Here is a 16,947-nt window from a genome sequence, read left to right as displayed (position 1 = left end):
ACAAAGAGTTAAAGATGTCCACACATCTGGAACTGGTCAGTGCAGAAGGGAAGTGAAAGTGAATGCAGAAGGAATTCGGCCCACAGCAGCTGCGTTTGGGAGAGGAGGCTAGAGCAGGTCCCTGACGGCGCTCCAGAATGACTCGACTCCTCTTTCTTCTTGCTTTCCTCCTTCATCGACTTCCAGGTGAGATTTAGATCATCAGTAAACTATGAGTGACTTTGAGGAGCAGATGTTGAACCAGAGCAGTCCAGTGATTTTCTCACAGCATTGTGTGTGTGTGTGTGTGTCTGTGCAGCTCAGAGTACACTCGTGAAAACATTCCATTTATGAAAGCTGAGCCAGAAAGAGGGAAAAGTCTGTAGTTTTTTTTTTAATTAACTGGGATGACTTTGCCTGTGGAGCTGATTAGAAGATCATAGAAGATCAGGGACTAAACCCTCAGCAGTGTTTCATGTCAGACGTTTCATTAACAAAGCAAAAGTGTGACTCATTCCCCCTAGAGAACTTTATTTCTGGAACTGTGTTCATTACTGTGAATGCAAGTCTTGCTGCAAGCCTGTTTTCTGCAGCCAAGTTTGAAAAAGAAAAAAACAAAAAGAGATCCGAATGATACTTGTTTGTAGGCAGTGTGAGGATATGTTGAAATGACATATTCTGTTGATCTTCTAAGCAAAACTCAGTGAACAAACCCTCTAGAGGAAAACAACCTTGAATATGATGTAATTTCTGCAGATTTTAAAGCAATAATTCCATTTTTCTATGATTTTGACATATTAGAAGAACACCATAACCTTTGTACACTCTAAAATGCTGAGTTGATAACCATTCAAACTGGGTTATTTGACAATGCAGTGTTGAGTAAATACTGCACAGAACACATGGTGTGTTATAGATCTTCAGTTTAATCAGGTAATTTACTTGTACCAATATTAATAATAATAACAGACACACTTACCAAGCACCTACTAATTCAAGCCATTAGTCAATCATGTGGCAGCAGTGCAGAGCATAACATGATGTAGATCTGGGTCAGCAGCATCAGATAATATTCACGTCAACCATCAGAATGATGAAAAAATCTGATCTCAGTGATTTAGAGCATGGCATGATTGTTGGTACCAGATGGGCTGGTTTGGTTATTTCTAAAACTGCTGGTCTCCTGGGATTTTCAGCACAATAGTCTATAGAGTTACTCAAGATTTAGAGAAGAAAAAACAACTCTACAACTGTGGTGAGCAGAAAAGCATATCAGAATGAACAAAACCACGTCCAACCTCGGGAAGGATGAGCCACAACAGCAGAAGACCACCTGAGGTTCCACTTCTGTCAGCCCAGAACAGAAAGCTGAGGCTGCAGTGCTGAGGCACAGGCTCACCAACACTGGACAGCTGAGAAACATAGTCTGGTCTGTTCTGGATTTCTGCTGATGCTCCTCACTACAGATGATCGGGTCAGAATTTGGCTCAACAGCATTAATCTATGGGCCTGACCTGACTTTTGTCAACAGTCCAGCTGTTGGAGGTGGTGGTGTAATGGTGTGGGGAATGTTTCATAAACCATATCAGAAAGCATAATTCTCTTAAACTGGCTTCATGAATATGCTAGTGAGGTCATTGTTCTTCAGTGGTCTTTCCCGTCACAGTAGAACAGCTTTGGGATGGTGGTAGAACAAAAGAAATTCACAGCGCGAAAGGGCTCCTGAAATAATCTGCAGGAATTGCATGATGCAATCATGTCAACATTGACCAAAACCTCATAGGACTGTTTTGTGGAATCATCATGCCACGAAGAATCGAGCCTGTTTTGTTTTTGAGTAAAAATGAGGCCCCATTCAGTAATTAATATGGTATATTTTTACACAACTGTCCTGCAAAACAGCTCATCTGACCCCTCTCCCATATACAGAAGCCATTGAAAAGGACAGGGCCTACTCTGCCACCCTATTGGGAATAAATAAAGGATTAAAGATTAATCTTTTAAAGATAGGCTGTCTTGCTATTTGAAAAAAATCCGAATAAGAATTGCCAAGCAAAAAGGGAACATTTCCAAAACAAACCAGGACAAGGGCATAACTGGACCAGATGTGAGATTGAGTAATATATTTTTTATTATTTTGAGGGAAATGAAACCAGAAACTCCAGCTCCTCTTCAGGTTAACTGCAGTTTGGTGTTAGGGAGGTCCCAGTGGTTGATTCACTGCTGAAAATGGCAAGCAGTGTCATATTTACTCTCACCCTAACTGAATATGCACAATCTTTTAGGTCAGTATTTCCCAGTTGTGGGTGATTGCATGTTTTATTGTTGCCTTTTGTAACACACTTGTTCACCTCTGGACGGGCTGGTAAACTAGCTGGTTAATTGGATCAGGTGAGAAAGAGCTTTAAAATATGTCCTTATCCAGAGTGACTTACATTTGAATAATGTTATGCAGAGTTAGGAGTCTCGCCCAAAGACTCATCCCAGCAAACATGTCCATGTGGGGCCTGTATGTTAGCCAAACTGGGAACTGTTGGACCCACATATGGATGCCCACTAGGGTCAGTGATTGGACCAGGAGGGGTTAATCATGGGCCCCATCTGGGTTGTACCCTGCATATGGAGTCTAAATGGACTAATGTGGGCTCAATGCTGTAGAGCTTTATACCCCTCTAGCCCATGCCTGGCATTAGGCATGGTGCCAATATGTTGATGGTTATCTGCTCCAGAGAGTCCTATTCTATTGGCAAGCCTTCTCCACAGGGACTAAACAAGCTGTGTGTGCATCTGCACATCTGTGTCAGCAGGAGTATAATGTAAATTGTCTACTGGACACGAGGACATTATCTCCTAAGTGTGTTACGTAGTGATGGTCAGTGTGTGATTTTGCTTGGATTGACCCTCTTTTTCTCACTGTAGATGCTCTATGCACTGTGACCTCAACTGGAGACCTGGCAGTGTTAGAAGGTCAGTCAGTGACTGTTCCTTGCCATTACAACCCTCAGTACACACAGAATGTGAAATACTGGTGTCGGGGTTCGATGAAGGAGTTCTGCAGCAGCCTGGCCCGTACAGACGACCCCAAATCAGCTCCGTTTGGGAAGGGAAAAGTGACAATCGCTGATGATCCATCCCAGCATTTGTTTATGGTTACTATGACGGACCTGAAGGAGGAAGACTCGGGCTGGTACTGGTGTGGAGTAGAGGTCGGGGACATGTGGAGTTTGGACAGAACTGCATCTCTTTATATCAGTGTCATACATGGTGAGTGGGTCAGGTTGGACATTGAAATGAATAGTACTATCAACATGGGCCTTAACTTTTAGGCTGCCCTAAGGAATGTTGGAAGATCCGTTCCATTCTGCATTTTAATAGGGATGGGAATTATCCTTGATCTTGATCCTGATCTCCATTTTATTCTCTCTCTCTCTCTCTCTCTCTCTCTCTATATATATATATATATATATAACAATAATAATAATCCAATTCTGTGGTACATCAGGTATGTCTGTGGTGAACAGCATGGTCAGCGGGGAGGAAGGCGGCAGTGTTGTTGTCCAGTGCCACTACAGTGAAAAACACAGGTACTGCCCCAAACCATGTTCAGACCTTATTGCAACTTTTGTTCAACACTCACCACCATGGGGGCTCAAAACTGGACCTGGAGAATTCAGATCCAAAACACTTGGCTTTAATACTCAGAACATGGATCAGGTATGTTAGACTGGGGTTGGAGCTCAACTATGCAGAGTGGCAGGTCTCTAGGACCAGGATTTAGAAGCCCTTACAGCTCTACAATGTCTTAGTCCAGTTCTTGAACCCCCAGTGAATCCACATAGTGACCCCCAGTCTCATTGATCAGAGTGCTGCAGGTATTGGTTTAGTAGGTGTGTTAGCAGTTAGAAGACCAGAAAACAATATGGACCACCACCACCACCACTATCCCTCCCATTTATCATTGCTCACAGAACCACTACTGACCAGATACTTTTTGGATTGCGGACCACATCAAGCACAATCAAGCAGACCACATCAAGCAGAATCACCGGCCTTACCTATTTACACTCACCTTCTGACCTTATAGGCCCACTTTCCACCACCTCTTTCATCATTTATTATTGTTGTCCACAGGACCACTGCTGACCAAATCAGTTTTGTGTGGTGGGCCATTCTCAGCACAACAGCGTATACTAACATGATAGTGAGTTTGTTTTAGAACCACAGTGTGGTTGACAGTGCTCAAAACCACAAACCACAGTGCTTAACATAAACTGTACACCAGCAAGTTGACTTCTACAATGTATGTGTTTCTAATAAAGTGGCCAGTGTGTGTAAGTGCCTCTGTGTTGCTTTTGCTTCAGAGAGAGTGAGAAGAGATGGTGTAGGAGTGGTCACTTGAACTCCTGCAAAGTGACGGACGCTAACGGAACCTTCAGCAGCAGATCCCTGCTTATCAGCGATGACAGGAAAGACACTGTTACCGTGACGATGAGGAGGCTGGAGATGCGGGACGCAGGATGGTACTGGTGCGGAGCCGGCCAGCAGCAAGTGACTGTTCACGTGTTAGTCACGCCAAGACCAACCACCAGTAGGTGCCCTACACACACACACACACACACACATCCACACTTTATTAGCAAAGTGTTGGCTAAATGTGTCTATATACCAAAATTATTCATATAAATATCAACAATAAATACAAATACATATATTAATAAAATGACACATTCTCTTCCGAGAAATTAACCCATGTGTAATCTGTTCCCAACAGCACTATCTGTCACAACACCGGTCAGCTTAACCACGCAACAGCCGCTCATATTAAAGGCCCAGGACTCCAAAAGGTGACCAGACTAGCCATCTGCCCTCTCTGCTCCTCTTCTGTCTGCATGTATGTGAATGTGCATTTACTTTCTGAGATATGGCTAATAAAATAGCCAATAATGTATCCGGACAGGACCAGGAGTAGGCTTCTGATTACACTACAGGCAGCTAATCATGCTAAATTAGCATAGCTAGCTAAATGCAGTGGTGGTTAGAGCACCGGGCTATTGATGTCAGGGCTGTGGGTTCGATACCTGGGCTCAGCAAGCTGCCACTGTTGGGCCTCTCTCTGCTCCCTGGGCCGCAGCTCTGGGCATGTGTGCTCACTGTCACTGTGTAAGTTTGAGTACTAGTGTGTATGTGTGTGTGTTCACTGCACGGTTGGGTTAAAAGCGGAGGTCAAATTCCATCTCAGTCCAAAACAAATGCTGAATGTGGCTGCCTTGTCTTGTCTTGCTAGCACTCATGTCCAGAGTGGCTTACATTTGAATCATGTTACACATGTAGGCAATTGTACAGTTAGACCAAGGTTTCTTATTGGGCTAGTGTGGCATGCTTGCCCTACAGGCAGTGTTGTTTCCCACTATGCTACACCAAACACTAGCAGTGCAGAAAGATATGGTAGCCTGAAACCTAAAGGCATTTACTTGAAAGAAGGGCTTTTGGTTTTTAAGGAAACATCTCTCTGACACTGGCAAACATAAACAGCCTTACATCTAAGTGTCAATAGATGGTGCTATTTAAAAAGATGCAAGTAAATGCAAAGAGGTGTTTCATGGATTTTGCCCTGCTTAACACATTAATGCTCAGCCTCTCAAGGCCTATAGTCCTCTAATATCCCAAAACAAGTAGAATCTTTCACCAAATATACATCATAAAATCTGTCCAATCACTTGAGACTTTTTAACCAACTGACTTCTGCCTACATCTTTGGGGTTGATGTCAAACAAACCAGAACTACAATACAGCAGTGTTTCATGTTCTACACCGGATCAGTAGTAGTTGCAGTACAGATATCTGGTCTTCAGAATTAATATGCTGTATTCAGTAAGTTGATGATCCATGCATGTATTGTTTCAGTCACTCGTTCTGGCAGCCTGTCCTGATGGTGTGCGGAGCTCTGCTGCTCTTGCTGACTGCAGTTTTGGTTCCGTGGAGGATATGGGAGCACTGTAGTAAGTTCCTTTATTTTCTTACTGGTTTATAAGATCTTTCTTTACAACATTTATTCTTTATTTTTTACCCATACTTTCACTATAATACAGTTTCTGCTCTTTCAATTGAGTTAGTCTGGGATACAGTACCAATACTGCCACTATAGTACAGTTTATATTCCTTTAATTGAATTACATTATGACATTCAAATCTAACTCAATTAAAAGAGCTAAAACTGTACTATAGTGACAGTATCGGTACTGTATCCCAATCTAAGTCAATGAAAAGAATAGGAACTGTGCTATAGTGCAATGATGGTACTGTATCTCAATCTAACTCAATTAAAAGAGCTAAAACTGTACTATAGTGACAGTATCGGTACTGTATCTCAATCTAACGCAATTAAAAGAGCTAAAACTGTACTATAGTGACAGTATTGGTACTATATCCCAATCTAAGTCAATTAAATGAATAGAAACTGTACTATAGTGACAGTATGGGTGCTGTATCCCAATCTAACTAAATTAAAGGAATATAAACTGTACTATAGTGACGGTATTGGTACTGTATCCCGATCTAACTCAATTAAATGAATAGAAACTGTACTATAGTGGCAGTATGGATACTGTATCCCAATCTAAGACAATTAAATTAATAGAAACTGTACTATAGTGACAGTATGGGTGCTGTATCCCAATCTAACTAAATTAAAGGAATATAAACTGTACTATAGTAAAGTATGGGTACAGAATCCCAATCTAACTCAATTAAAAGAGCTAAAACTGTACTATAGTGACAGTATGGATACTGTATCTCAATCTAAGTCAATTAAATAAATAGAAACTGTACTATAGTGACAGTTTTGGTACTGTATCCCAATCTAACTCAATTAAAGGAATATAAACTGTACTATAGTAAAGTAAAGTATGGGTACGGAATCCCAATCTAACTCAATTAAAAAAGCTAAAACTGTACTATAGTGACAGTATCGGTACTGTATCCAAATCTAAGTCAAATAAATGAATAGAAACTGTACTATAGTGGCAGTATGGGTGCTGTATCCCAATCTAATTCAATTAAAGAAATATAAACTGTACTATCGTAAAGTATGGGTACAGAATCCCAATATAACTCAATTAAAAGAGCAGAAACTGTACTATAGTAAAAGTATAGACACTGTATCATAATGTACCATAATGTACTGTATCATAATGTGATACAGTACCCATACTTTCACTGTAGTACAGTTTCTATTCCTTTAATTGAGTTACATTATGATACAGTACCCTTATGTTCACTATAGTACAGTTTCGGCTCTTTTATTTCAGTTAGTTTTGGATACAGTGCTCATACTTTCACGACAGTATCTGCTCTTTTACTCTTTTAACTTCAATGAGCTATTATATTGTGTTATATTAAACAAATTGTATTTAATATAATTGAATTTATATTTCATTAGTGATATCAGAATTCTTTTACAGTTTAAAAATGTTGATTTGTTATTCTTTCGTTTATCAGAGAAGAAAAGAGGAGCGGGGGACACAAAAGCTAATCTCATGGTCTGGCCTTTTCACTGCTATGTTCTTCTAACTTGTAAGACAGAATTATGAGCTTCTGAGATATTGAGGTTCTTTTCTAAATCCCAGGTGTGCCTTGCGGACAGGAGTGATGGAGAAAACACTTCACTCCTCTTCCTGAACACTTCAGTCCAGCAGGCCCAAATGAACAAGAACACATGGGTTCTCAAAGGGCCTGAAAGAAAGAGGCGACAGGATGAGATTGGAAGAATCACAGAGGAGATGAAAACAATCAAACAAGATGTTTATTAGATGTTTTTTTCAAAGTTAAACATTAGGTACATGAGACATCTTGATCATACACATTGGGACATTGGGATTCATAAAACACATCAACAGATTTGCTTCAAACACAAGTTAACTCAGTCTTAGACAGAATGTACTGGTGGTTTTACAGTTTCTGTAAATTCTGTGTTCCACTGATCTGACATCGTAAGTAATATGTAAGTAAAGTAATGATAAAAGGCCTTTACACACTGAATACACACTTAATCCTGCATTTATTAGTCAGTTATTAGTCTTAATGCTGAACCCATAATAAACTATTTGGTACCTCAGGGTTTTGTTGGTGTTGCAGTGATGTAGATATCAGAGTGAAGACCTTAAGTGTCAACTGAAAACAGCAATAATAAAGCATCTGCCCATAATAATCATCATACAACTGATGAAGACCATGTAATGTTATGATGGTTTGATATTAGAGCCTTTCCAAAGACAGTACTCAGTGCTACTGACAGGAAAGTTGCTTGGAAATTGTGTTAAAAAGGCTTGTTTTGGATTGTTAAGGTTACGGCTAAGGGTGAGTTTAGAAGCTGTAGCCTTTCAGACTTCATTTGTTTTCAATATGCCAATATGTTTTCAATTATTCAGCACAAGAATGTACCTACAATTAGCAAATGTCTGTAAATTAATCAGAGCTGGCCCAAGCCTATATGGGGCCCTAAGCAGATTTTCATTTGGGGCCCCCAATACCACCACCTCCAGATGCTACATCATTTCATAGGGAGAGAGATATTGTGTGACAGCAGGAATTGATTAACCTATTATTGGGGTGCCAACTATAAAAAAAATAATAGACACTTTTACCTGTGTAATACCATTTCATTTCATTATCCAATGTTATTTTTAAAATGTATGTTTTTATCATGACATCTTGGTGCTCCTGGGACCCCCCTGGTGGCGTTGGGCCCGTAAATGGCCGCATAATTCAAGAATGCCTTGGGCCAGCTCTGGAATTAATGCACTGTATCTTCTACCTTTATCTATTATTAGTCTAATTATTCAGTAGAATATGTACATAAATATTAAAATCTATTCTCAGACTTTCCATTCTATTCTTATATTCTCAAATGATAAAATTCACCAGAAGTGGATTTGATTGGATTGTGTTTGAGAATTATATAGAAATGATTAAAAGATAGATACCAGCATAGATACCAAATATAACATGCTGGTTGAGGCAGGCTGCATGTGCAGAGGGACACTTGTGTGCTTGGAGCTGATCCTCAGGTGAGGGGCGGAGCTTAGCCCTTGCACACTGAGGCCAGCAGAGGGAGACATTACATGAAACCCAGTGGACCAAGCTCATAAACTAATTTTATTAATTTGCTGAATTTAACATGCTGGAAAGGAAATGAACAGTCCTGTAATTGTTGCATGTACAAAACCTTTCATCACCCAATATGTACAATTATGCAATAAACATTTAAACATCATTTGCATTGAAATTGTGCTATTGTGTTATGCAGCCTGGTCGGTTGGTGTCCTCTGCAATCAGTCCTTAAAAGAGCACATCTTCTCTACCAGGGTTTTGTGGCCTCACTGTACATTTAGCAACCAGGAACAACAGTCACAGCTCCTCCAGCTCAAAAGACACAGGAAGTTAAATAGGACAGCAGATCTAACATGGACAGCTTCTGGATTTTGATCTTCTTGCTCAGCTGTAAGTAGATCTTTCTTTAACTTTTACACTTTACCTTCAGAAACAGAGTAGACAGTTCATACATCAACAAACACACACTAAAGTCCTACAGTAATGAACCAATAACCATCAGGAATCTCTCACAGAACTACAGAACAGGAAAGTGGGATCTGCAGTCAGTAACAGAGGTTTGTGTCCTGCTCTGTCTCTGCAGGCACTGAGAGCTGGAGCTGGGAGAGGGAGTTAACTCTTCCACCTGGAGGAACGATCACCATCCCGTGTCATTATAATCTGAAATATATACAGCATAAGAAATACTGGTGCTATGATGCTGGAGCATTATTTAACTACTGTAAGATTCTGGCTTATGCCAATAACACAAAAGATAAAGTAACAGTGACTGATTACCCAGCTCAGAGTCTCTTTACTGTGACTATGAGAGATCTGCAGAGTGGAAACACTGGGTCATACTGGTGTGTTGTGGAGATTGAGGGACTCAGTCGAGATGTTGATGAACAGATGTTTATCACAGTGAAAGCAGGTATTAGATTCCACACAGCACACACTGAATAATGATTCATCACTGAATTATCTGAAGCTTCTCATATTGCAGTATCACATGTCTCTGTGTCCAGATCCTGATCTATCTGTGGTGGAGAGCAGTGTGAGTGGTCAGGAAGGGGGCAGTGTCAGTGTCCAGTGTCTCTACAGTGCTGGATATCAGAAAAAACAGAAGCAGTGGTGCAGATCTAAAGACAGTAGGTGGTACACAGTGGGGAGGACTAAAACAGCCCAGGGTTCAGCAGTGCAGATCAGTGATGATGGGAGAAGATCCTTCAGGGTGGAGATGAGTGGACTGCAGAAGAGTGATGCTGGCTGGTACTGGTGTAAAACTGGAAAGCTACAGTTTCCTGTTCATCTCAGCGTCAGTGGTGCATCTCCAGGTAGGACTGATTGAATTTATTGAATGTCGTGTGCACAGAAACTAGATCTATAAATCACAAGTGTGTGTGTGTGTGTGTTGGTTTTAATGTAGTGTGGAGGTATTGAGAAGTGTATTCTTAAGTCACTCTTACACTGTTGAAAGTATAAGATCTTTAAGGATGTTTGGAGGTTCTTCAGTTCTAAAAACCTCTTCCTTGAAGGTTCCTCAAAACACCTTAAGAGTTCCTCCACAGTTTCAAATTGAATGTATGTTTGTTTAGCTACGACTTCAGCTACGACTGCAACTACGACTGCAACTATGTCTTCTGGCAATGAGAATGCTACAGTCAGTGAGGACTCCTCAGGTACGAGCACAACACACTACTCATTAAATCATCTAAACCAAGGAAATCCTCTTGAAAATCCTTTGATGTTCTCTGACAGTGACATTAAAAGACCATTGTGCCACCACAACAGATCCCACAATTCAAGGCATTGGCTCCACAAGACTCCACAGACTGAAGGCGTCCAGTGGTATGTGGCACCATAACGTTAGCAGCAGATCCTTTAAGTCCTGTATGTTGTGAGGTGGGGCCTCCATGGTTCACATCAATGAGCTTGAGGTGCCCATGAACCTGTTGCTGGTTGTCCTTCCTTGGAGCACTTTTGGTAGGCACTGACTGCATGCCAGAAAAAAATCTAGAAGAGCTGTCTGATGTTTTGGAGATGTTCTGTCCCAGTCGTCTAGCCATCACATTTTGGTTCTTGTCAAAGTGTCTCCGATTCTTATGCTTGACCATTTTTCCTGCTTTTAACACCAACATCACATCAACAACTGACTGTTCTTTGTGTGTATATATATATATATATATATATATATATATATAATTTAAAAGATGCCATGAAATTAATGTACACACTAATTTTTGATTGGCTGGATTACGTCACTGCAGGGGCTCTCACAGAAGCCACATAGTACAGCATAGCTTATCTTAGCATAGCATGACTCTTTTTTAGCACTGTAGCTAACAAGAACATTGTCATTATTGTTTTTGTAATTATTTTTGTAATTATCCCGATTCTTACTTTAGGCCAGGTTTACCTTTTAGCCTAGAACAGATACCTGTTATTTAGCACAGTCTGGTAGTGATGTGCTGCTCTCCAGTGTTACTGATGCACAACAGTGACTAAGACTCTATCAGAAGACTCCCAACGTGGCTGCTGCCTTTATCACTTTAAGTATAATCACAAAACCATTGGAATGGGGATCCTGCTCTGCTCCCTGTTACCTTATTTCAGCTATTGATATTCAGTTTATTTATGGCCACAAGATCAGATGCCTCAAAGTATTTAAGTAGTACCTCATAAGAACAGTGATTGCCTTCATTATGATCAGTTAAGCTATTTTTAACAGGAGTGTACAAATAGAGTATAATGTGTTCATGTGTCCTAAGTGTTCATTTCACTGTTGTTTAGTTGGGACTATGGTGGTGGCTATGCAGACTGGAACTGAGAAACCCATGTGAGTTCACAAACCTGTTTTTTTGTTGCTGTTCACCTCTATAGCTTTACATAGCACACAACTCCATGTTGTTGTTGTTGTTAACCTTTACCTATACGCCTTTGCTTAGCAAAGTCTCTATAGCTTTATATAATATAAATTCTGTGTTGTTGGCCTTTATAGCGTTATATAATATAACATTCTGTGTTGTTAACCTCTATAGCTTTATATAATATAACATTCTGAGTTGTTGGCCTTTATAGCTTTATATAATATAACATTCTGTGTTGTTAACCTCTATAGCTTTATATAATATAACATTCTGTGTTGTTGACCTCTATAGCTTTATATAATATAACATTCTGTGTTGTTAACCTCTATAGCTTTATATAATATAACATTCTGTGTTGTTAACCTCTATAGCTTTATATAATATAACATTCTGTGTTGTTGTCCTCTATAGCTTTATATAATATAAATTCTGTGTTGTTGACCTCTATAGCTTTACATAACATAAAATTCTGTGTAGTTGACCTTTATAGCTTTATATAATATAGAAGTCTGTGTTGTTAACCTCTGTAGCTTTATATAATATAGAGGTCTGTGTTGTTGTCCTCTATAGCTTTATATAATATAACATTCTGAGTTGTTGACCTCTATAGCTTTATATAATATAAATTCTGTGTTGTTGGCCTTTATAGCTTTATATAATATAACATTCTGTGTTGTTAACCTCTATAACTTTATATAATATAACATTCTGTGTTGTTAACCTCTATAGCTTTATATAATATAAATTCTGTGTTGTTGACCTCTATAGCTTTATATAATATAAATTCTGTGTTGTTGACCTCTATAGCTTTACATAACATAAAATTCTGTGTAGTTGACCTTTATAGCTTTATATAATATAGATGTTTGTGTTGTTAACCTCTGTAGCTTTATATAATATAACATTCTGTGTTGTTGGCCTTTATAGCTTTATATAATATAACATTCTGTGTTGTTGACCTCTATAGCTTTATATAATATAACATTCTGTGTTGTTGACCTCTATAACTTTATGTAATATGAAATTCTGTGTTGTTGACCTCTATAGCTTTATATAATATAACATTCTGTGTTGTTGACCTCTATAGCTTTATATAATATAAAATATTGTGTTGTTGACCTCTATAACTTTATATAATATAAAATTATGTGTTGTTTACTTCTATAGCTTTATATAATATAAAATTCTGAGTTGTTGACCTTTATAGCTTTATATAATACAGAAGTCTGTGTCGTTAACCTCTATAGCTTGATATAATATAAAATATTGTGTTGTTGGCCTTTATAGCTTTATATAATATAGAAGTCTGTGTTGTTAACCTCTATAGCTTTATACAATATCAAATTGCGTGTTGTTGACCTCTATAGCTTGATATAATATAAAATATTGTGTTGTTGACTTCTACGGTTTTGATTTCTGAGTTGTGTGCAATTACACACTGAACTGGGCAGGTTATGAGGGGTGTTTTATAGCACCATGTACTGAAAAATGTTTAGTTTAATACTTAGACATGGAACAGTACTGCCAAACATGTGATTTCCTGTTTGATCATCTTTTAAAATGTGCAAATGCACATGCAGCAGCAGAGCTGAACAACCCTGCTGTAGGCACAAAAGAATCTGCCCAGTGTTTTAAAAAACAAGACTCTATGCACTGGTGTTTTAGAGACGCTGTGATTGTGTTCCTGGTTTGTTTCTATTCCAGAAAGACAATGCAGTTCTGTACAGCACCTTAATGACCCCACACCTGCTGCAATTCCTGGTGGTACGTGAATTGAGGAGTTCTTTTGTCTACAGTAATGAGCAGTTATATATATTCAGATAATATTTCCTTTGAGATATCCCACATTAATAGATTCTTTCTGTGAGTGATGCTAATGCTAATGGTATTTGGTTTTTGAGTTCCAGACCAATAAAAATTCAATATATATATATATATATACAAGGATAAGAGCAATAACCTGTATATAGTTTTTTTTTTTTGTCATATTAATTGCTGATATGTCTCCAAGCAGTCAAAGTGATGGTAATAGCTGAACAGGACTGATTAAGATATGACATAGAAGGTTAATAACATAATTAAGTCTAATTTGTGTGTTATATCGGTAATGTTGATGAATGTTAATGAAAACATTGTTATTGTTATAAATCCATAGGTTTGATCTATTATTGTTATATATTTTGGATAATAGGTTTTAGTGCTGGGAATATTAATATTAAAATCTATAGGTATTTAATATCTATTATTGTTTTATATATCTATTATATCTATTACATATTTTGGATAGTAGATTTTGTAGTTGAAATGTCTGTTTTTGTTGTGTTTTTAAAGTTGATTGTTGAACATTATTACATTACAAGGTATTGTGAGAAATGACTGCCTCTAATGCTGTATTTTGGGGTAAGTTGTGGAAGTGAAATAAGGGTGTGGTGTAAAATATGTGCTTAAGATGTGTGATGCCTTTTTTCAGTCCATGATAGGAATGTTTTCTACTAATGATAAAGTCCAGGTTGGTGAGAGTGAAGAATTCCTAAAAAATTACATGACCAGCTTTGCTATTTTAGTTATTATAATAAGTTTTATGTCAAGAATGATTCTGCTTTTCGGCAGAACTAGACTGTATGCATAAGAATGACTTTTCATCATATCAAAGTTTGCTCCTTCTGTTTCTATTGATTAACAATGCTATTAGTATGATATTACTGTTGCTGTGATGTTTTGTTAATAAAAAGATTAAAATGTATCTGGTTTGTTCCAATTTGTTCCAGTTTTTCCAAATCACATCAGATGTAGGCAGATATGTATATATTTCTAACAAAATGTCCAGTCAGTGAAAGGCTCAGAGCAACAGTGTCAGGACTGCACACTAAACTAAGAATATTCAAATAAGTCAGCATAAAAAATAATCAATTAATCAATCAGACTTCATTTTACAGCACCTTTCAAACAAAACTTAACGTGTTTAAATTTAAAGTGTTTTCAAGATACATCCAGCTAAAAATACAACAGAAGACAAATAGGTAAGTTAATAAAAGCTATATATTTAAAAAGTATTCACTGTAAAAATGGATTAAATGTTTAATTGCTTATTTCCACATAAAGTCATTTTTAGGTATTCTTTATTACGTTGGACAGACATAAAAAAAATACATAAAATGTAAATATTATGTAAAGTAAAATAATAAAATAATAAACTAAAATTGCTACATAAAAAACTAAAATTGACAAATTGCTACATAATTCTATGTTTTTACTACAAATGTAGCAAAAACATAAAATACAGATAATAATAGTGATAATGAAAATAACATCTATTTTATATAATATTATTAAACATTATATAATATTATTATCTTAAATTAAATTTTATTAAGATAAGATAAGATAAGATAGTCCTTTATTAATCCCACAGTGGGGAAATTCTCAGTGTCACAGCAGAAAGGGATAGCAAGACACTCAGTTACAAAAATGTCGATAAATAATTTACACTATATACACACAATATAAATAAGAATTTAAAAAAAGCAATAACAATATTATTTACAGCAAATGACTCTTAATTACACATGGGGGGGGGGTATTGCACATATTATTTTTGCATTGAGGGATCTCTGTTTTCTGAACATGAACATGTGTGTGTAGTTAAGTGTGTGTGTGTATGTGGTCCGCTGGGAGCAGTGCTGGTTGTGCAGTCTGACGGCAGCAGGAAGGAAGGACCTGCGATACCGCTCCTTCACACACTTGGGGTGAAGCAGTCTGTCGCTACAGGAGCTGCCCAGTGCTGCCAGAGTCTCATGCATGGGGTGGGAGCTGTTCTCCAGCATGGATGCCAGCTTGGCTGTCATCCTCCTGTCTCCCACTACCTGCACTGGGTCTAAGAAGCACCCCAGGACAGAGCCGGCCCTCTTTATGAGTTTGTCCAGTCTCTTCTTATCTGCCTTCTTATATTGAATATAAGATAATAATATTATATAATATTTTATAATATTATATAAAATAGATGTTATTTCTGATGTTATTTCTATTCGGTATAACATTTATATGAAACACTATGTTAAAGTTTCTCTCACCTCTACTGAAAGGCCGTTACAGTGATTTTGCGAGATTTGGAGTGTAAGGAACATCTAAAAAAGAAGAATCAGAGGATCTAGGCCTTCCGGAATGGCTAGACTGGTGGATTTTACCCCCCTTTTTTAAAAGTTAATTTAAAAGCATTATAGGAAATTTAACTGTGATTTTAAAAAAGGTTGGTAGTTAACCTCCTAAGTCCTCAGCTCTACCACTCAAGTCCTGATCAATGAGAGAGCTTGTTTAGCTGTATCTACCCAAATACCTGAGAGAAGAAAATAATCATGATTGGACAATTTACTACTCACCAACAACATATTATTCGGACTGTGAAACTACAAATCAGTGGTTCCCAATCCTGTTCCTGGAGAACCCCATACCCTACACATCTGAGTGGTTTCCTGCTCTAACACACTACCTTTGCTAATTCAGGTGTTGGGATCAGGATAAACACTCAAATCTGAAGAGCTATTGATGATGGGTTGTGTGTATGATACTCAGACTCAGCAAGCTGGCTCTGTTGGACAATGGCTGCCCACCAGTCCGGGCATGTGTGCTCACTGTCACTGTGTGTTAGTTCGCTACTGTGTATGTGTATGTTCACTGCATAGATGGGTTAAAAGTGGAGGCCAAGTTCCATCTGTGTCCAACACTAATGGTGAATATGGTTGTCTTGTCTTGTTCTCAAGGACCAGGGTTACAAATGATAGTATGCAGTTTTGGAGACTGTTCCAATGGAAAGTGCAGGATGAGGATGGGGACAACTTCCTGACAAGTGTTAATGAGAGTAAAACTGTGAAAACCAGGAAGAACACTCACAACAAAGAGACAGGAAGAGTATTTGTCGTTGGAGACTCTTACAGAAACATGGGCTTCTACTCTCTCAGCAGTTCTTTAATTCTCCTTGTGTTTCTGCTCTTCATCTCAGGTAAGATCAGTACTGCAT

At 38.2% G+C, this 16,947-nt stretch overlaps 1 protein-coding gene across 1 annotated transcript; it reads left to right on the top strand.

Annotated features, from left to right (window-relative positions):
* Positions 1–53: 53 nt before the first annotated feature.
* Positions 54–13,847, top strand: LOC140546210 (polymeric immunoglobulin receptor-like). Its single transcript, XM_072669439.1, has 15 exons — positions 54–186; positions 2,899–3,243; positions 3,482–3,563; positions 4,341–4,567; positions 4,751–4,823; positions 5,884–5,978; positions 7,477–7,517; positions 7,605–7,778; positions 9,426–9,477; positions 9,671–9,997; positions 10,092–10,400; positions 10,662–10,745; positions 10,858–10,914; positions 11,857–11,902; positions 13,638–13,847. Exons 1-15 carry the CDS (start codon positions 138–140, stop codon positions 13,666–13,668), a joined length of 1,992 nt encoding a protein of 663 aa, XP_072525540.1. The 5' UTR covers positions 54–137; the 3' UTR covers positions 13,669–13,847.
* Positions 13,848–16,947: the final 3,100 nt, after the last annotated feature.

This window comes from Salminus brasiliensis, chromosome 23, assembly GCF_030463535.1.
Source record: "Salminus brasiliensis chromosome 23, fSalBra1.hap2, whole genome shotgun sequence".
Classification (NCBI taxonomy): domain Eukaryota; kingdom Metazoa; phylum Chordata; class Actinopteri; order Characiformes; family Bryconidae; genus Salminus; species Salminus brasiliensis.
The sequence above is the reverse complement of the archived record's forward strand: the minus strand, read 5'-3'. Positions and strand labels throughout refer to the sequence as shown.